Source organism: Dermochelys coriacea, chromosome 1, assembly GCF_009764565.3.
Source record: "Dermochelys coriacea isolate rDerCor1 chromosome 1, rDerCor1.pri.v4, whole genome shotgun sequence".
NCBI classification, from domain to species: domain Eukaryota; kingdom Metazoa; phylum Chordata; order Testudines; family Dermochelyidae; genus Dermochelys; species Dermochelys coriacea.
In genome coordinates this window covers 262,388,351-262,408,895 of record NC_050068.2, presented here as the reverse complement: position 1 = coordinate 262,408,895, position 20,545 = coordinate 262,388,351, and the positions used below count along the sequence as shown (strand labels likewise).

The 20,545-nt window shown below is 47.1% G+C and overlaps 1 protein-coding gene across 3 annotated transcripts in view; it reads right to left on the bottom strand.

The window, feature by feature from the left end:
* Window positions 1–16,688: 16,688 nt before the first annotated feature.
* The window catches only part of LOC119859094 (cytochrome P450 2D15-like), a 41,385-nt gene continuing 37,528 nt past the window's right edge, over window positions 16,689–20,545 (bottom strand). For all 3 annotated transcript variants that reach the window (XM_043490892.1, XM_043490900.1, XM_038410787.2), the window contains one exon: window positions 16,689–18,467. In XM_043490892.1, the coding sequence (XP_043346827.1) occupies window positions 18,289–18,467 (179 nt within the window). In that variant the 3' untranslated portion in view covers window positions 16,689–18,288. The remainder of the gene's footprint in view (window positions 18,468–20,545) is intronic.

Sequence of the window (20,545 nt, the reverse complement as noted above, 5' to 3'; positions counted from 1 at the left end):
GGCCAGCCCTCTGTAGAGATAGAGGTGGTTAGGGACTATTTAGAAAAGCTGGACGTGCACAAGTCCATGGGGCCGGACGAATTGCATCCGAGAGTGCTGAAGGAATTGGCGGCTGTGATTGCAGAGCCCTTGGCCATTATCTTTGAAAACTCGTGGCGAACGGGGGAAGTCCCGGATGACTGGAAAAAGGCTAATGTAGTGCCCATCTTTAAAAAAGGGAAGAAGGAGGATCCTGGGAACTACAGGCCGGTCAGCCTCACCTCAGTCCCTGGAAAAATCATGGAGCAGGTCCTCAAAGAATCAATCCTGAAGCACTTAGAGGAGAGGAAAGTGATCAGGAACAGTCAGCATGGATTCACCAAGGGAAGGTCATGCCTGACTAATCTAATCGCCTTTTATGATGAGATTACTGGTTCTGTGGATGAAGGGAAAGCAGTGGATGTATTGTTTCTTGACTTTAGCAAAGCTTTTGACACGGTCTCCCACAGCATTCTTGTCAGCAAGTTAAGGAAGTATGGGCTGGATGAATGCACTATAAGGTGGGTAGAAAGCTGGCTAGATTGTCGGGCTCAACGGGTAGTGATCAATGGCTCCATGTCTAGTTGGCAGCCGGTGTCAAGTGGAGTGCCCCAGGGGTCGGTCCTGGGGCCCGTTTTGTTCAATATCTTCATAAATGATCTGGAGGATGGTGTGGATTGCACTCTCAGCAAATTTGCGGATGATACTAAACTGGGAGGAGTGGTAGATACGCTGGAGGGGAGGGATAGGATACAGAAGGACCTAGACAAATTGGAGGATTGGGCCAAAAGAAATCTAATGAGGTTCAATAAGGATAAATGCAGGGTCCTGCACTTAGGATGGAAGAATCCAATGCACCGCTACAGACTAGGGACCGAATGGCTCGGCAGCAGTTCTGCGGAAAAGGACCTAGGGGTGACAGTGGACGAGAAGCTGGATATGAGTCAGCAGTGTGCCCTTGTTGCCAAGAAGGCCAATGGCATTTTGGGATGTATAAGTAGGGGCATAGCGAGCAGATCGAGGGACGTGATCGTTCCCCTCTATTCGACACTGGTGAGGCCTCATCTGGAGTACTGTGTCCAGTTTTGGGCCCCACACTACAGGAAGGATGTGGATAAATTGGAAAGAGTACAGCGAAGGGCAACAAAAATGATTAGGGGTCTAGAGCACATGACTTATGAGGAGAGGCTGAGGGAGCTGGGATTGTTTAGTCTGCAGAAGAGAAGAATGAGGGGGGATTTGATAGCTGCTTTCAACTACCTGAAAGGGGGTTTCAAAGAGGATGGCTCTAGACTGTTCTCAATGGTAGCAGATGACAGAACGAGGAGTAATGGTCTCAAGTTGCAATGGGGGAGGTTTAGATTGGATATTAGGAAAAACTTTTTCACTAAGAGGGTGGTGAAACACTGGAATGCGTTACCTAGGGAGGTGGTAGAATCTCCTTCCTTAGAGGTTTTTAAGGTCAGGCTTGACAAAGCCCTGGCTGGGATGATTTAACTGGGACTTGGTCCTGCTTTGAGCAGGGGGTTGGACTAGATGACCTTCTGGGGTCCCTTCCAACCCTGATATTCTATGATTCTATGATTCTATACAAAAATAAAAACCCACTGGGAAGATTTAATACCATAAACAATCAGCATCAGAAAAACAACAGTAGACAAAAAATACATTCTGAATTTAAAATGGCTGCCACAGCCAGCACTGCATGAGATAGCAATGGCCCTGGACCTGAAAATCTTTATTGGGTCATGTGCTAAGATTCTGGCAAAATTTATGCTCTTATCATAAAAGCCATCATTCTTTTACAAATCTGATCAGCTATTACATATTTGGTAGTGTAGCTACTCAGTGTACCATTGCCAGATTTGTATCAATGCACATCATCCCAACACAATGAAATTAGATGACAGGACAACTGAAAAACAACAAGATACGATTGGAGGCTGAGCCAAACAGAAAGCTTGCCACACCTGACTCAATGATAGCAGCCATGCACAAAACAGCGAGTGTGTTGTAATAATAAAAATAATTGTTACATTTAATTGTGAAGCATGAAAAGGCTCCAATCAAAGCTCAGATTCCCACTGTGTTGGGCCTTCTACAGAGACAGATGTGGTTCCCACCCCTAAGGATATGTCTACACTATGAAATTAGGTCAAATGTATAGAAGTCGAATTTTTAGAAAGCGATTTTATACAGTCGATTGTGTGGGTCCCCACTTAAAACCATTAAGACCACTAAGTTGGTGGAGTGCATCCACAGTACTGAGGCTAGCGTCGACTTTCGGAGTGTTGCACTGTGGGTAGCTATCCCACAGTTCTCACAGTCTTCACCGCCCATTGGAATTCTGGGTTGAGATCCCAATGCCTGATGGGGTAAAAAAGATTGTTGTGGGTGGTTCTGGGTACACGTTGTCAGGGCCCCCCCCCCATGAAAGCAACAGCAGACAATCGTTCCGTGCCCTTTTTCCTGGGTTACCCATGCAGACGCTATGGCAAGCATGGAGCCTGCTCAGCTCACCATCACCATACATCTCCTGGGTGCTGGCAGACGTGGGACTGCATTGCTACACAGCAGCAGCTCATTGCCTTGTGGCAACAGATAGTGCAGTACAACTAGTAGCCGTTCTCGTCATCTCCTTGGTGCTCTTGGCTGGCTTCGATGAGGTCTGTCGGGGCGCCTGGGTGGACATGGGTGCTCCTGGCAGACCTCGGTAAAGTCTGTCAGGGGCACCTGCACATAAATGGGGTCAAACTCAGGTCATTCTCTTCTTTAAGTTTTGTCTAATGGAGATTCAGTCCTGCCTGGAATATTGGCAGAGGGATAGCTCAGTGGTTTGAGCATTGGCTTGCTTAAACCCAGAGTTGTGAGTTCAATTCTTGAGGGGGCCATTCTGCCTCAGGCTGCTCTCCCAGCCAGCAGCACTGTCTGCTGCCTGCCTACCCCTTGCTCCTCCCTCCATGAAAGCGACGATTGTTTTGCTACTTTTTCCGTGTGGGCGCCATATTGCTGTCAGCATAGTCATTCACCCACCGCTTCCGCTGCCACTCTGCTCTCCTGCTCACGCCATACCATACTGGCAAGCATGGAGCCTGCTCAGATCACCGTGGCAATTGTGACCACTTTAAACACCCCGCACATTATCCAGCAGTATATGCAGAACCAGAACCAGAACCTGCAAAAGCAGGCAAGTAGGCGACGGCAGCGCGGTGAGGAGAGTGATGAGGATATGGACACAGACTTCTCTCAAAGTATGGGCCCCGGCAATTTGGCCATCCTGGTGGCAATGAGACAGGCTCATGCCACAGAACGCTGATTCTGGGCCCAGGAAACAAGCACAGACTGGTGGGACCGCATAGTGTTGCAGGTTTGGGACAATTCTCAGTGAAACTTTCGTATGTGTAGGGCCACTTTCATGCAACATTGTGACTTGCTTTCCCCTGCCCTGAAGCTGAGATGAGAGCAGCCCTCACAGTTCACAAGCGAGTGGCAATAGCCCTGTGGAAGCTTGCAATGCCAGACAGCTACCAGTCAGTCAGGAATCAATTTGGAGTGGGCAAATCTACTGTGGGGGCTGCTGTGATGCAAGTAGCCAACACGATCACTGAGCTGCTGCTATCAAGGGTAGTGACTCGGGGAAATGTGCAGGTCATAGTGGATGGCTTTGCTGCAATGGGATTCCCTAACTGTGGTGGGGTGATAGACGGAAAGCATATCCCTATCTTGGGACCGGACCACCAAGGACCACCGAGGCAGCCAGTACATAAACCGAAAGGGGTACTTTTCAATGGTGCTGCAAGCACTCGTGGATCACAAGGGATGTTTCACCAACATCAACGTGAGATGGCCGAGAAAGGTACATGAGGCTCGCATGTTTAGGAACTCTGGTCTGTGGGAATGGCTGCAGCAAGGGACTTACTTTCCAGACCAGAAAATAACTATTGGGGATGTTGAAATGCCTATAGTTATCCTTGGGGACCCAGCCTACATCTTAATGCCATGGCTCATGAAGCCATACACAGGCACTCTGGACAGGAGCTGTTCCACTATAGGCTGAGCAAGTGCAGAATGGTGGTAGAATGTGCATTTGGATGTTTAAAAGCACGCTGGTGCAGTTTACTGACTTGGTTAGACCTCAGCAATACCAATATTCCAATCATTTTACTGCTTGCTATGTGCTCCACAATATCTGTGAGAGTAAGGAGGAGATGTTTATGGCAGGGGGGGAGGTTGAGGCAAATCGCCTGGCCACTGATTACGCACAGCCAGACACCAGGGTGGTTAGAAGAGCACAGGAGGGTGTGGTGCGCATCAGAGAACCTTTGAAAACCAGTTTCATGACTGGCCAGGCTACGGTGTGAAAGTTCTGTTTGTTTCTTGATGAAAACCCTCCCCCTTGGTTCACTCTACTTCCCTGTAAGCCAACCGCCCTCCCCTCCCCACTTTGATCACCACTTGTAGAGGCAATAAAGTCATTGTTGTTTCAAATTCATGCATTCTTTATTAATACGTCACACAAATGGGGGGAGAACTGCCAAGCTAGCCCGTGAGGGGTGGGGGAGGAGGGAAGCACAAGTTGGCGGGGTGCAGGGGGGGAGGAGGGAAGGACAAGGCCACACTGCACTCTAAAACTTATTGAATGCCAGCTTTCTGTTGCTTGGGTAGTCCTCTGGGGTGGAGTGGTTGGGTGCCCAGAGGCCCCCCTCCCCCGCGTTCTTGGGCGTCTGGGTGAGGAGGCTATGGAACTTGGGGAGGAGGGCGGTTAGTTACACAGGGGCTGCAACGGCAGTCTGTGCTCCTGCTGCTTTTCCTGCAGCTCCACCATACACCAGAGCATATCACTTCGATCCTCCGGTAGCCTCAGCATTGCATCCTGCCTCCTCTCATCACGCTGGCGTCACCTCTCCTCTCGCTCATCCCTCCGGTCCTCTCACTCATCCCTCCTGTCCTCGCATTCATTTTGTGCTTTCCTGGACTCTGATGTTGTCTCCCTCCACACATTGTGCTGGGCTCTTTCAGTGTAGGAGGACTGCATGAGTTTAGAGAACATTTCATCCCGAGTGCGGTTTTTTCGGTTTCTAATCTTTGATAGAACGGGACGGAGATGATACGTGGAGTGATGAAACATTTGCAGCTGCAGGACGGAAAAAAGGGAGATTAGTCTTTAAAAAGAGACATTTTAGAGAACAATGGGTAGACTCTTTCACGGTGAACCAAGCTGTTAACCTTACATAGCACGTGTGCTTTCTTTACAAGGTCACATTTTGCCTCTTATGTTGAGGGCCTCCCGGTAGGGTGTGAGAGATCACACACGCAGGGCCGGCGGGCAACAGAATTCAGCTTGCAGGTGGACATGGTAAGCCACAGTCTTTTGGCTTCTTTAACCTTCCTAACATGTGGGAATGGTTTCAAACAGCAGCACTCTTATTTCCCATACCAAGCACCCGTTGGGTTGGCCCTTTAAAACGGGTTGGCCATTTAAAAGGAGGGGCTGCAGTTTTCGGGTTAACATGCAGCACAAACCCAACTAACCACCCCTCCTCCCCCCACACACAAACCCAATTCTCTGGGATGATCGCTTCACCCTCCCCCCACTGCGTGGCTAACCGCGGGGATGATTTCTGTTCCGCCACAGGCAAACAGCCCAGCAGGAATGGCCACCTCTGAATGTCCCCTTAATAAAACTCCCCTATTCCAACCAGGTGACCATGAATGGTATCACTCTCCTGAGGATAACACAGAGAGATAAAGAACAGATGTTGCTTGAATGCCAGCATACACTGGGACCATACGCTGCCATGCTTTGTTATGCAATGATTCCAGACTATATGCTGCTGGCCTGCCATGGTAAAGTGTCCTACCATGGAGGACGGAATAAGGCTGCCCTCCCCAGAAAACTTTTGCAAAGGCTTTGGGAGTACATCCAGGAGAGCTTCACTGAGATGTCCCTGGAGGATTTCCGCTCCATCCCCATACACGTTAACAGACTTTTCCAGTAGCTGTACTGGCTGTGAATGCATCCCAAGTCTTCAGGGCAAATTGAACATTAAACATGCTTGCTTTTAAACCACGTATTACATTTAGAAAGGTACACTCACCAGAGGTCCCTTCTCTGCTTTCTAGGTCCGGGAGCCCACCTTCAGTGGGTTGGGAGGGTACTAGATCCAGGGTGAAAAACAGTTCCTGGCTGTCTGGGAAAACGGTTTCTCTGCTTGCTTGCTGTGCATCAACCTCCTCCTCATCATCATCTTCCTCATCCCCAAAATCCGCATCCCTATTGCAAGAGACTCCCTTGCAAGAGTCCATGTACAGGTGTGGGGTAGTTGTAGGGGCACCCCCTAGCATGGCATGCAGCTCACCATAGAAGCGGCATGTCTGGGGCTCTGACCCGGAGAGTCTGTTTGCCTCTCTGGTTCTTTGGTAGGCTTGCCTGAGCTCCTTAAGTTTCACGCGGCACTGCTGCAGGTCTCTGTTATAGCCTCTGTTCTTCATGCCCTTGGAGATTTTTTCAAATATTTTGGCATTTCATCTTTTCGAACGGAGTTCTGATAGCAGGGATTCATCTCCCCATACAGCGATCAGATCCAGTACCCCCCGTTCGGTCCATGCTGGAGCTCTATTGCGATTCTAGGACTGCATAGTCACCTGTGCTGATGAGCTCTGCATGGTCACCTGTGCTGAAGAGCTTGCTATGCTGGCCAAACAGGAAATGAAATTCAAAAGTTCACCTAGGCTTTTCCTGTCTACCTGGCCAGTGCATCTGAGTTGAGAGTGCTGTCCAGAGCAGTCACAATGGAACACTCTGGGATAGCTCCCGGAGGCCAATACCATCAAATTGCATCCACACTACCGCAAATTGGACCCAGCAAGGTTGATTTCAGCGCTAATCCACTCATCAGGGAGGAGTATAGAAACCGGTTTTAAAAGCCCTTAAAGTCAGAAAAAATGGCTTTGTAATGTGGACGGGTGCAGGGCTAAACCGATCTAATGCTGCTAAATCTGACTTAAACTCGTAGTGTAGACCAGGGCTAAGAGACCTACTTTATAATATGAAGCAAGATACAAGTGCTTGTGATAGACAGTTGCAGCTCAGGAAGGACTTGAGTAACAAAAAAATGAGATCCCACAGTTACACAGGTTAGCTCTCGCATAACTTGATAGCTGTCAATGGTTCCAAATCATCCAAAGTTGTTGGGTCTTTTAAATACATAAAGTTAAAGATCCAAGGCCACTTATCAAGGAGAAGAAAATAAACCTGCTTTTCAGTGAGACTGATTACACCAAAATCACCCAGAACAAGATAACATTTCCCAAGCTTTTAGTCAAATGATACCTAACTGACCCATGTCCGCAGAAAGCAATGCATCTGGTGAGATCTCTGAGCATGAAAGAGACTCATCTCTGACTGTGTAGTCTGGAAGACTACCAAATAGACTAACTAGATTGACCTGAGCAATGCCTCTCAATCATTTTAGTGTACATGAAATATGTTTTCCAAGTTTGTTTTATTCTAAGTGTATCCCCAATAACTCTAAATAGTTAGCTTGTTCAGTAGCACAGCATGTATAGTAGATGCCTTCTGAAGAAGCTGGAATATGTTAGAAGTTGAAGTTACATATCTGCCCTCCCCCCATTTTTACAAAAACAGGGGTACTGTACTGTTTTCCAAAGGGTTAAAGATTGGGGCATTGTAATGGGGTACACTCATTGCCAGGGCGGCTCCTTGTGGCTGGATCTGGGGATTAGTTCTCATCTGGTCTGGGAGCTCTTTCCATGGGCTTCTCGCACAATGAACTCTCTTTGGGACTTGGGGTGCTCCCTGTCCATGACTTGGCCCTTCAGCCATGTCACCATTTAGTCCTCCCCTTCTGGGGCATCAGAGTCCCACTGGACAAACTGTCCATGTGCCGTGTCAGGCAGTCTTCTGGTCCATGTCCTGGTCCAGAGCCACTTTTCCAGTGGCTGGTGAGGGAAACCAGGCCCACCTTCTACTCCAGGTTCCAGCCCAGGGACCCTGTCCTCAGCAGTCAAGGCCTACACAGTCTCAGCCCTTGCAGCTCTTTCCCTGGGCTTCTTCCTGCTCTGCCTTCCACAGGCTTTCTTCCCCACAACTCCTCTGGGTAAACCCCTTCCGTTAGGGACAGGATCCCAGGGCTTTTAGTTCCCCCTGGGTTTCCTCCTACCCGCCTCTCTGTGCCCAGAGAGCAACTGCAAACGCTGTCTCTCTGAAACCCCCTTTCTTTCTTTTCCTTCTTCTTCTCTTTTTTATGGTGTAGCAGACTTGACTGAATAGTTTATAGCAGCCACCAATTATAATCCTTCATTTCTTAGAGGTTTCTAACCTCCCACTCTGCCCTGTATCTTTCAGGTAATGTAACAGCCCCTTTTTAATAATACTCCACTTTCCCAATGCTTTTACTAAATCAAATAAAGTAATTTTTTTACCGTGAAATGTTTGAATTGCTCAAAAATCTTTTCCCTTTCTTTACTAAAGCCCTTACATACCCATAAACTGTGATCAATTGTTTCTTCTACCTTACAGAGTATGCATAGGCCATCTTTGTGTCTATTTATTTGGAAAAGATTTTTGTTTAAGCCACTATGGCCAGTTAATACTCTAAACAAAAGCACTTCATTAGTCCTATTCAGGCCCTGAAGTATGTCGTAGTCCTCAATTCTAGGGCACAATTCCAAAATTCTTCTTCCTCTCTTTTCATTCATCCACATTTTTGCCATACATCTTTTACATTTTTCTGTGCTGGGCTTTTGAATTTCTGCTACTCAAGGGAATTTCTATGTCAAGCCTTCCATTTCTTACAGCAGTTTTAGCTGCTTTGTCTGCCAGGTCATGCCCTGTCATCCCTATATGCTCTGGGATCCAAGCTAATGCTATATGTACGCCCATCCACACTAGTTCTGTTATTAGAAATATCATTTCATTGATTAAATCACTTCTGCGTACCGAGACACTCCTTTTTATTGCCAGAAAGCCTGAGATTGAATCTGAAAAAATTACAGCAGCTGCTGGGAGTACATCCCAGATCCAATTCCATGCTAGCATTATTGCTACTAGTTTGGCTGTCATGACATCTACATAGTCAGATATTCATAACTTATTCCCAATTGTGATATACAATATGCTGTCCCTACTTTTCCTATTTTTTCTTTTTTGGACCCATCTATTTGACAAAACTGACTCCTTTTCTTCTATATACTGGTACCCTTCATTTTTAATACCTATTGTCTTTTTTACCCTTAAGTCTTTAAAATAAATCTAAATCCATATTGGACATGCAACTTTCCATCCCTAACTAATTTTCCCATGACTACAAGTTTTGACTTCGTTCAGCTTTTCCTTGTCCTTCAACTCCTGCAGCCACACTTTAACTTGAATGGCATGTGGAGGTCTAACATCATGTGCTATACTTTGCTTATCAATTTGGCAACAATCCTCCTACATTTATTTGGTACTTTCATCATTGCAGTTTCCATTAACTTTGGCCCAGAAAGTTAGGTCCAGTAGTTTCATTCATAGTTAACTGGCATTTTACTACGAGCTATCTGTAGAATGCATGTAGATGTTGTAATAAATGCACCACACTCAATTTGTAGTAATTCTAATTTAATTTCTTATTTTGATGCTGACCCAAAAGCTTGACAGGATAGTCAATAATTGGTCTGATTAAGGCTCTTTTTACCATCAGCAGTGTTTTCTAATCCATCACCCAATTAGTCCCAGCAAGACTTTTAAGCAGTTTAATCCTTCCTGCACATTTATCTTTACCATAATGTATATGATCTTTCCAAAGTAATTTACTATCAAATATTACCCCTAAGAATTTGAACCTTTTAACTATGCCTCTTTGTTCTCCATAACGATACAGTTATCATTCCTTTATAACTTTCCTTTTTGCAAAGATCAGTCCTTTGGTTTTAGCAATGGAAAACTTGAAACCCCAGGCATTTCTCCAGTCAGATATCACACATAAGGCTTTGTTGATTCTCTTTTCTGCCATCTCAGTATTCCTGCTCCTTACCCACAAAGCACAATCACCTGCAAATAGAGTGACATCAACCCCAATACTTATTTGTTTTGGGAGATCATTTATCATACTGTTAAGCAAGTTTGGGCTGATAACACTTCCCTATGATGTACCATTTTTTATATAATATATATTCAACATAACTTTCCCAACTCTGACCTGCATGTCCTTTTACTCAAAAATTCTGTATTCTACCCATATATTTTCCCCTTTATCCCCAGTGCACCTACCTTCCCTCCATAGCATGTCTTATGCCTTTTCAATATGTAGAAAGACAGCTCTAATGAAATCATTGTGCCTCATACTTTTTGGTATTTCAGTTTCTAAGGCTATGTCTACACTACGCACCTTTCTGTGACACAGCCGTGCTGCTACAGCTGTGCCGCTAAAAGGCACGCAGTGTAGTCGCTCTTTGTCGGCAGGAGAGAGGCCTCCCACCAAAAAAAAACCTTCCACCCCAGCGAGTGGCGCTAGCTTTGTCAGTAGGCAAGCTTTTCTGCCGACAAAGTGCTGTTCACACTGGCGCTTTTCATCTGTAAAACTTTTGTCGATCGGGATATGTGTATTTTTTCACAACCCTGAATGACAAAAGTTTTAGGGACGAAAGTCCAGACTAGACAAAGCATCTTCCTCTCCTAAAACCACTCTGCACCTATAATGCCATTGTTTTCCTAATAGGCAACCAGTCTTTAATTCACCTTCTCTCCATAATTTTACCCAGAGAGGAAGTAAGGGCAATTGGTCTAAATGCATCCATTTTTGTGGCATAGTTTGCCTGGTTTCCATATTGGAATTACTACTGCATGTTTCCACCCTACTGGTCATGGGGGACACACAATCAAAAGTGGAGGACACGTGACTGCCCCACACGTCTCCTCCCCTACCCTGCACCCAGCCCAGGGCCACCACATTCTCCCCACCCCATGTTACCTACGGGGTGAGGGGAACTCTGTCCTTCTCCCGCTGCGCCTTCCCCCTTGGGCACACACACTCATCCTGCCCCCATCGTTCATGTAAACATGCCTTTCCTCAGAGCCATTGTGTTCCTGATCAGATCTTTCCCTGCTGTATAACTATAAATGAAACAACGGCAGGAGGGGTTTTCCAAAACCAAAACACTACTATTAGTTCATCTGTTTGTGCTCTTGCCAGCATCCTAGCCACTGCTGCCAGCAATTCAGTGTTCTGGGCGGCTGCCTAGGAATGGGTGCCAGAGAAAATGGGGAGGGGGCCATGTTGCAACCCACACTGGAAAAGTCGTCATTTGTTCTCTCAAATATTGATTAACTCTAGCTCTCATCTTTGCCCAGCCAGATGTGGTGAGACAGGTTATGGAGCAATTCATCTAAGTGGCATGGCAGTCGAGGGCATGAACTGGGACAGATATACGTCCCCTGCCTTCAGCTAGAGCTTGTGTGGCATCACAGGGAGGGTGTGGGAGCCATTCTGCTGGGAAAGTGCCAGGGCACCTTCCCAGATGACTCCTCGCATACGGAGTGCAGGCACTGCGGTGTGACATTCAGGAGAACTGGGTTACAATATGCCTTAGGGAGGCAGCCCGTGTGGGGTGCGTAAGTAGCTTGCCGGAGCTCTGCTTTATTCCGTGTTCAGTTCCAACCAGCTGTGCATAACAATAAGACCTTCTCAGCGCCCTGCCCACACTCTCCAGAGCCCTCAGGCTTTGTGCATTTCTCAGACTAGAGTCCCCTTCATAAGCTCTTAAATAGGCAAGAGTCAGTTTTTGCCAGGAGCACCCACACTGAGTAGCCCAGGACTCAGCCAGCAGTACCATTAATGGCAATGAGAATACACACAGAGTAAAGTGTTACTCAGTAAGAGTCATGGTAGCAAACTCTGTCCCCAAACAAACATTACTTCCTGTACGCGGAGTCAGTGCTGTTCCTGGCACACCACAGAGCAGTCCCTTGGATGTGCAAATAGCAAAGCATGATTGTGATAGGCACTAGGATTTTTGCTGGAAATGTATCTTTTTTGGGGACCATCATGGACAAATTATTTCATAGAATCATAGAAGATTAGGGTTGGAAGAGACCTCAGGAGGTCATCTAGTCCAACCCCCTGCTCAAAGCAGGACCAACCCCAACTAAATCATCCCAGCCAGGGCTTTATCAAGCTGGGCCTTAAAAACCTCTAAGGATGGAGATTCTACCTCCCAAGGCAACCCATTCCAATGTTTCACCACTCTGCTAGTGAAATAGTTTTTCCTAATATCCAACCTAGACCTCCCGCACTGCAACTTGAAACCATTGCTCCTTGTTCTGTCATCTGCCACCATAGAGAACAGCCAAGCTCCATCCTCTTTGGAACCCCCCCTTCAGGTAGTTGAAGGCTGCTATCAAATTCCCCCTCACTCTTCTCTTCTGCAAACTAAATAATCCCAGTTCCCTCATCCTCTCCTGATAAATCATGTGCCCCAGACCCCTAATCATTTTCGTTTCCCTCTGCTGGACTATCCCCAATTTGTCCACATCCTTTCTGTAGTGGGGGCTCCAAAACTGGATGCAATACTCCAGATGTGGCCTCACCAGTGCTGAATAGAGGGGAATAATCACTTCCCTCAATCTGCTGGCAATGCTCCTACTAATGGAGCCCAATATGCCGTTAGCCTTCTTGTCAACAACGGCACACTGTTGACTCATATCCAGCTTCTCATCCACTGTAATCCCCAGGTCCTTTTCTGCAGAACTGCTGCTTAGCCAGTCGGTCCCCAGCCTGTAGCAGTGTCTGGGATTCTTCCATCCTAAGTGCAGGACTCTGCACTAGTCTTTGTTGAACCTAATCAGATTTCTTTTGGCCCAATCTTCCAATTGGTCTAGGTCACTCTGAACCCTATCCCTACCCTCCAGCATATCTACCTCTCCCCCGCATCTTAGTGTCATGTACAAACTTGCTGAGGGTGCAATCCATCCCATCATTCAGATCATTAATGAAGATGTTGAACAAAACCACCACCAGGACCCCTGGGGCACTCCACTTGATACCGGCTGCCACCTAGACATGGAGCCATTGATCATTACCCGTTGAGCCTGACAATCTAACCAGCTTTCTATCCACCTTATAGTCCATTCATCCAATCCATACTTTTTTAACTTGCTGGCAAGAATACTGTGGGAGACTATATCAAAAGCTTTGCTAAAGTCAAGATATATCACGTCCACCGCTTTCCCCATATCCACAGAGCCAGTTATCTCATCATACAAGGCAATCAAGTTGGTCAGTCATGACTTGCTCTTGGTGAATCCATGTTGACTGTTCCTGATCACCTTCCTATCCTCCAAGTTCTTCAAAATGGATTCCTTGAGGGGCTTCTCCATGATTTTTCCATGGACTGAGGTGAGACTGACCTGTCTGTAGTTCCCTGGATTCTTCTTCTTCCCTTTTTTAAAGATGGCCACCATATTTGCCTTTTTCCAATCGTCTGGGACCTCCCCTGATCGCCACAAGTTTTCAAAGATAATGGCCAATGGCTCTGCAATCACATCAGTCAACTCCATCAGCACCCTCAGATGCATTAGATCCAGACCCACAGATTTGTGCATGTCCAGCTTTCTAAATAGTCCTTAACCTATTCTTTCACCACTGAGGGCTGCTCACCTCCTCCCCATACTGTGCTGCCCAGTGCAGCAGTCTGGGAGCTGACCTTGTCTGTGAAGACCGAGGCAAAAAAAGCATTGAGGACTTCAGCTTTTTCCACAACATCTGTCACTAGCTTGCCTCCGCCATTCAGTAAGGGTCCTGCATGTTCTGACCTTCTTCTTGTAGCTAACATACCTGTAGAAACCCTTCTTGTTACCCTTCACATCCCTTGCTAGCTGCAACTCCAACCATGCTTTGGCCTTCCTGATTACACCCTTGCATGCTCAAGCAATATTTTTATACTCCTCCCTAGTCACCTGTCCAAGTTTCCACTTCCTGTAAGCTTCCTTTTTGTGTTTAAGCTCACTGAAGATTTCTCTGTTAAGCCACTGTGGTCACCTACCATATTTGCTATTCTTTCTGTACATCGGGAAGGTTTGTTCCTGTGCCCTCAATAAGGCTTCTTTAAAATACAGCCAGCTCTCCTGGACTCCTTTCCCCCTCATATTAGCCTCCCCAGGGATCCTGCCCATCAGTTCCCTGAGGGAGTCAAAGTCTGCTTTTCTGAAGTTCAGGGTCCATATTCTGCTGCTCTCCTTTCTTCCTTTTGCCAGGATCCTGAACTCGACCATCTCATGGTCACTTCTGCCCAGGTTGCCACCCACTTCTACTCCAACCAATTCTTCCCTGTTTGTGAGCAGCAGGTCAAGAGGAGCACGGCCCCTAGTTGGTTTCTCCTGCACTTGCACTAGGAAGTTGGCCTCAACACTCTCCAACAACTTCCTGGATTGTCTGTGCACTGCTGTATTGCTCTCTTAGCAGATGTCAGGGCGATTGAAGTTCCCCATGAGAACCAGGGCCTGTGATCTGGAAACTTCTGTTAGTTGTCCAAAGAAAGCCTCATCTACCTCCTCCTCCTGGTCTGGTGGTCTATAGCAGACGCCCACCATGACATCACCCTTGTTCTCACGCCTCTAAACTTAACCCAAAGACTCTCAACAGGCTTTTCTCCAGTTTCATACTGGAGCTCTGAGCAATCGTACTGCTCTCTTACATACAGTGCAACTCCTCCATGTTTTCTCCCCAACATGTCCTTCCTGAACAGTTTATACCCATCCATGACAGTGCTCCAGACATGTGAGTTACCCCACCAAGTCTCTGTTGTTCCAATCACATCATAGTTCCTTGACTGTGCCAGGACTTCCTATTCTTCCTGGCTTGTTTCCCAGGCTTCTTGTGTTGGTGTACAGGCACCTAAGGTAACTAGCCGATTGCCCTTTCTCAGTATGAATTCGGAGGCCTCCCCGTTGCACCCTCCTCCTTGTGTTTCCTCCTGGTATCCCACTTTCCCACTTACCTCTAGGCGTAGGTCACTGTAGCACAGTGGTTTTCAAAGCCAGTCTGCCGCTTGTTCAGGGAAAGCCCTGGCGGGCCAGACTGGTTTGTTTACCTGCCGTGTCCACAGGTTCGGCTGATTGCGGCTCCTACTGGCTGTGGTTTGCCACTCCAGGCCAATGGGGGCTGCGGGAGGGGTGGCCAGCATGTCCCTTGGCCCGTGCCGCTTCCTGTAGCCCCCATTGGCCTGGAGCGGCAAACCGCGGTCAGTGGGAGCCACGATCGGCCTAACCTGTGGACACGGCAGGTAAACAAACCAGTCCGGCCCACCAGGGGCTTTCCCTGAACAAGCGACGGACCGGCTTTGAGAACCACTGCTGTAGCAGATCAACTCTCACCAGTGTGGCACCTCCTGCTGGCTGTCTGGGAATTAGCTCAACTCCAGCTCCGGAGTGCCCTCTGCTGGCCGGTGTCTCCCCTACCTCAGGCCCTGTGTCCCTCCCAGACCCCAGTACCCTCTTATGTTGGGGTGCTGCCCCACAGCAGTACCCCCACACTATGGATCTCCAATCCCAGGGGAACCCCCAATACTCTAAGCCCACCTTGCCTCAGTAGCTACTGCCAGTAATCATCTAGTTCGCTTTCACTGGGGCAAAGGGCAGTCTGTAATGGCCGCTCATCATTGGCAAGAGGGTAGGACCTGCTGCCTCTGCCTATCCCCAGGCTGCCCCTCGGCAGCCCCAGTTCCTCTGTAGGCCTTCACCAAGGCATGCAGCCTGGAGGTTTACCAGGCTGGAGCTCCCCAGCTCCTCTTGCCCTTCCCCAGCACTGCTGTACTTCAGGTACCTTGCTCCCAGGCAGCTAGCCCTTCCTACTCGAGGGCTAGAGTGAGACTCCTCTCAGCTCCTGGCTCACATCAGCTGTGGCCTAATGGGGCTGGCCACACCTGTGGTCAGCTACTCCCTCAGATGCTTTCACTCCTTTGCCCAGCCACAGCCCGCTCCAGGGCTGCTTTTAACCCCTGTTCTGTGGGAGTGGGGCAGCCACACCACTACAGTCACCATCCCCTGGCGAACCTAGTTTAAAGCCTGCCTCACTAGGTTACCAAGCAGGGAAGTTCCATGGCCCATGTTATACAGGAGATCAGATTAGATGATCACAATGGTCCCATCTAGCCTTGGAATCTATGAACCTCCGAAAAACTGCTCTTACCTGACAGATATTCCATATTTGCACCATTACAGCAGATGCTGTCGAAACCAGCTACAACATCACATGGAGGTTTTTACTGGTACAACTATACTGGCTTAACTACAGCAGTAGAGATGCGTTAAATTTTTTGGATGAAGTTTTTTTTTGACAAAAAATCCATAATTGGGTCAATTGCAACACCTTGAAAATTTGTGTTAAATGTGTCAAATTGTTTCAGCTGAAAAAGAATAGGAAAAATTTAGAAAAAGTCAAAATATTTTTATTTTTTTTATTCAAAATGATATTTCATTTAGAATTTTACTTCCATTTTATTAATTAAAAAAAGTAAAAACAAAAACCACACAAATGAAACAAAACATTTTGTTTCAGGTCAAATAAAGCATTTTGTTTGACCTGAAATGATTTTTTTTCTGTTTCCTCTTAGGTCAACCTGAAGCAAATATTTTATTTTCGTTTTTGTTAGTTTTTGGTTTGGCCACAGAACTGAAAAAATCAGTTATTTGCATAACTCTACATACCAGTATCATTATACCAGTATAACTGGTAAAACTTTCCTATGTAGACAACGCCATAGGCGGCTATTAATGTACCCAACGTTAGCTACTCTTCCTGAGGGGACAGAAGAGTCCCCCTCAAGACTACAGTGAAGAAGTGAGAAGGAGGAAGGGGGATATTGGTTCCAGTTTCTCTGTGTTTTATGAATGATGCAGATCCAACAGGGAGTGCTGTCTAGTTTTTTAATATATTTATAGTTTATATTTTTGAGTCACAGAAAAAAAGAAAGAGTGCAAGGGAAGTGTTGGCTTTAAACAAACTACAAAAGAACCATCACACAAGTAGAAAGAATAATACAATAAACAGGGATTAAATTACTAAGATTTACACAGGAAATACATATGGTACAAAGGATAATAAGTTAGATGATTCACCTGTCTGCATATCAGATTCAGCAATCCAAATAGCAAAGTACTGGCCATGTTCCCGTGTTTCATATTAGTAAGTTTATGTGGGGTCAGGCTACCACACGTTTTATTCAACAATATGTGGGATTAGTGGTGTTTTGTTCCTGGGCTGCAATAGTGAACCTCGCATTGATGGTTTTTGTTGCTGGATGTTCATCGTTTAATACAAGTAAAGGAACAGGCACAGAGAACCAAAATCAGGCACGGCATATGCAGGTGTAATGCCATGTAAACCAGTGGCGTTGTACCTGCTTACCTCAAGGCTGAATTTGACCCCCTGATTTCTGCAGGACAGCCTAAAACCAAATTGTTTTATTCTTGCTAAAAGTTCCCAAAAAATCAAGGTCCAAATTCAACTGTGGTTTAACTTCTGAAAAGTCAGTAACCTTACAAACAGGGATTACTTTTGCCCCTGAACTCTACAGCAATCCCAGCAGGTATGTTATAAATAACAGCTGTTGAGTTACATTGGCAGCATGGCTCTGTTTAGTGTTTCCCATTTTACAGACTTTGGGATTTTAACTGGGAGTGCTGTAAGATTTGCTGTTGCATCTCAAAATGATCAGCGCATAGTGACATGATAGAGGTTTATCTCCACACCTTAACCTGAAATCTGATTTGATTGCTAGCATCAGTTCTAAAACTATTATAATTTGTTCTTATTTATGTGGCACCAATGTGGGCTAGGAAGTTTGCAAACGTGTGAGAAGAGAGTTCTCTGCTCTGGAGCATTCATAACCTAAGTAGACACAAAAAGGGATGAGAAAAGAGGGGGAAGCTATACAGCATAAAAGCAAAGGGGCGGAACTGAGGCTTCCGACATATTGTTGGTTTCATGATTTTTCCAATATATTTTCCAGTGTGTTCCATTTTCCCAGTTATCACTATATCTTTGGCTGTGCTGGGCTTGTTTCTTAAGTAATATAGCAAATATTTTAATAATCGATTGTTCTGGTTGGCATCTTGAATCCAAAGTTCACGTCTGGCCATAATTTCTTTACAAACTTCAAAACACTTAGATAAAGTTATTTCAATCTAAAAAAAAGTGCTTCCTAAATTGCTCTGCTGTGGAAGCTTTAGCTCAGATCAGTGCAGATCTGGCAGCTCAAGCCTGGGACACTTTATCTGGGAATGGCACACAGCTCGTAGGAATCAGGGGAATGTATGAGAATGTAGCACCCGTCTTCCCGTGGCCTGGGCTGATCCTCAGGGATATGGAAAGTGAAATGCTGCAGGAGGGTTGTGAAGAAGAGAAAGAGCTCCTTCCTGGCCAGATGCTCCCCCAGACACATGCGGCGACCTGTAAAAGAGAGAGTGAGGCAGGAGGAAGAGGGAGACCCCAAAAACAAAATGATACCAAGAAAGATACTAGCACAAATAATTAAACAATAAATTTGTAAGCACCTGGAGGATAATAGAATTATAAGGAATAGTCAGCATGAATTTGTCAAGAATAAATCATGGCAAACCAACTTAATTTCCTTCTTTGATAGGATTACTGGCCTAGTGGATAGGGAGGAAGAAGTAGATGTGATATATCTTGATTTTAGTAAGTCTTTTGTTCTTGTTCATGTGACATTCTTATAAGTAAACTAGAGAAATGTGGTCTAGATGAATTTACTATAAAGTGGGTGCACAACTGGTTGAAAGACCAAACTCAAACAGTAGTTCGCAAACCATATGACTACTACTGTCATATTGGGAGGGCATCTCTAGGGGGTCCTGCAGGGGTCAGTCCTGGGTCTGGTCTATTTAATATTTTCCCTCATGACTTGGATAATGCAGTAGAGAGTATGCTTGTAAAATCTGCAGATGACACTGACGTTCAGTACCTCATGGGAACACCCTACATATTCATCCTTATAAAATGATTGTGTGGTATCCAATGCAACGTTTGTCATGTCGGGTGTCTTCAGAAGGCTCATGATGCACTGAGCATTGTTGTTCTAGTAATTTTTGTTGCAGTAATGTTATAGTAATGTTACAGGTTATCATTCATGTATATAGTTATGAGGCTGAAAATGTATCCTCATGGCTTAAAATAAGCCCAGGCAAAAACTCTCTAAGAGCAGAGAGGAGTTCACATTTCATCAAGGCATGTATGGGACAAACCCAGCCCAGCCTCACAGTAACAAAGGACACTGGCCTAGGCAACAATAAAAGGATCTGTTGGACTCTAGAGTGAGTTGCCCCCCTTCCTTTGGTCAGTTTGGGACTGTGATGAGGTAATGCTCACCTGACTCTGAAGGGGGGAGGGGGGACAAAGCCAAGGGGGAACAAAGAACATGATAAAAGGGAGAGACATTTGCCATGCTCTTCCTCTCTCTTCCACCTACATCTACAAACCAGTGGCAAATTTAGAGTTAGTGAGGCCCTGTGTGCAGCTTCATTTTGGGCCCCCCCCCGTGGTGGGAGCATTCTCTCTTATCTTCCCCCCGCCTTGTTTTTCATTTTTTTCCCCCTGCATTCTCATCCTGGGACTCAGGGCTGGAGGTCCAGGCTCTGGGAGGGAGTTAGGGTGCGGGAGTAGGCTGGGGGTGGAGGGACTGGGTGGGAGTTAGGGTGCGGGAGCGGGCTAGGGCTGGGGGTGCAAGGTCTGGCTGGGAGTTAAGGTGCGGGAGTGGGCTAGGGCTGGGGGGGGTCTGGCCAGAAATTAGGGTGTGGGGGGTGCTCAGGACTGGGGCAGGGGGTTGGGGTGCAGAGCACTTACCTGGGGCAGCTCCCATTTGGTGAGGGGGGTGCAGGTGCGGGGAGCTCAGGTGGCTCCGTGCGGCCCTGTGCTTGCCCACAGGCACTGCCTCCTGCAGCTCCCACTGGCTGGGATTCTTGGATCCACCTCCCCCCCACCAGGGAGGGCCAGAACACAACGTCTTTAGGGGCTGCAGCCCAGGCCAAGTGGGCCCCGGAGCCCTGGGCTGCAGCCCCTAAAGACCTGCCCCGTTTCTGAATCCGGTCCTGTGAGCATGGGCTGGAGGACTCAGGAGAAGCAGGGGCAGCCACACAGCCAGAAAGAAGCGGTGGTTTCCCCTTCAAAGTGCCACTTCTCTCCAGCTGGCTGCGCAGCTGCCCTGTGCTCCTCCTGAGTCCTCAGGCCCACGTTCACAGGGCTCCCTCCACCTGCACCTCCTGCCTGCTCCCCTGCAGCTGCAGGTGAGTCTCCCTCCCTATTCTTCTTCTGCCTCCAGCTTCTACCCTTGCAGCCCCCATCCTGTGGAGCAGCCCCACTGCAGGGGGTGCGCTGGTGCTGAACTGCCTGAGTACCCGACCCTGGGGCCCCCTGTAGTTGGGGGGCCTCATGCCAGGGCACTGTGTGTTTCATGGTAAATCTGCCCCACTACAGACATCGCCACCAAGCAACTGAAGCACTGATCAAAGGGG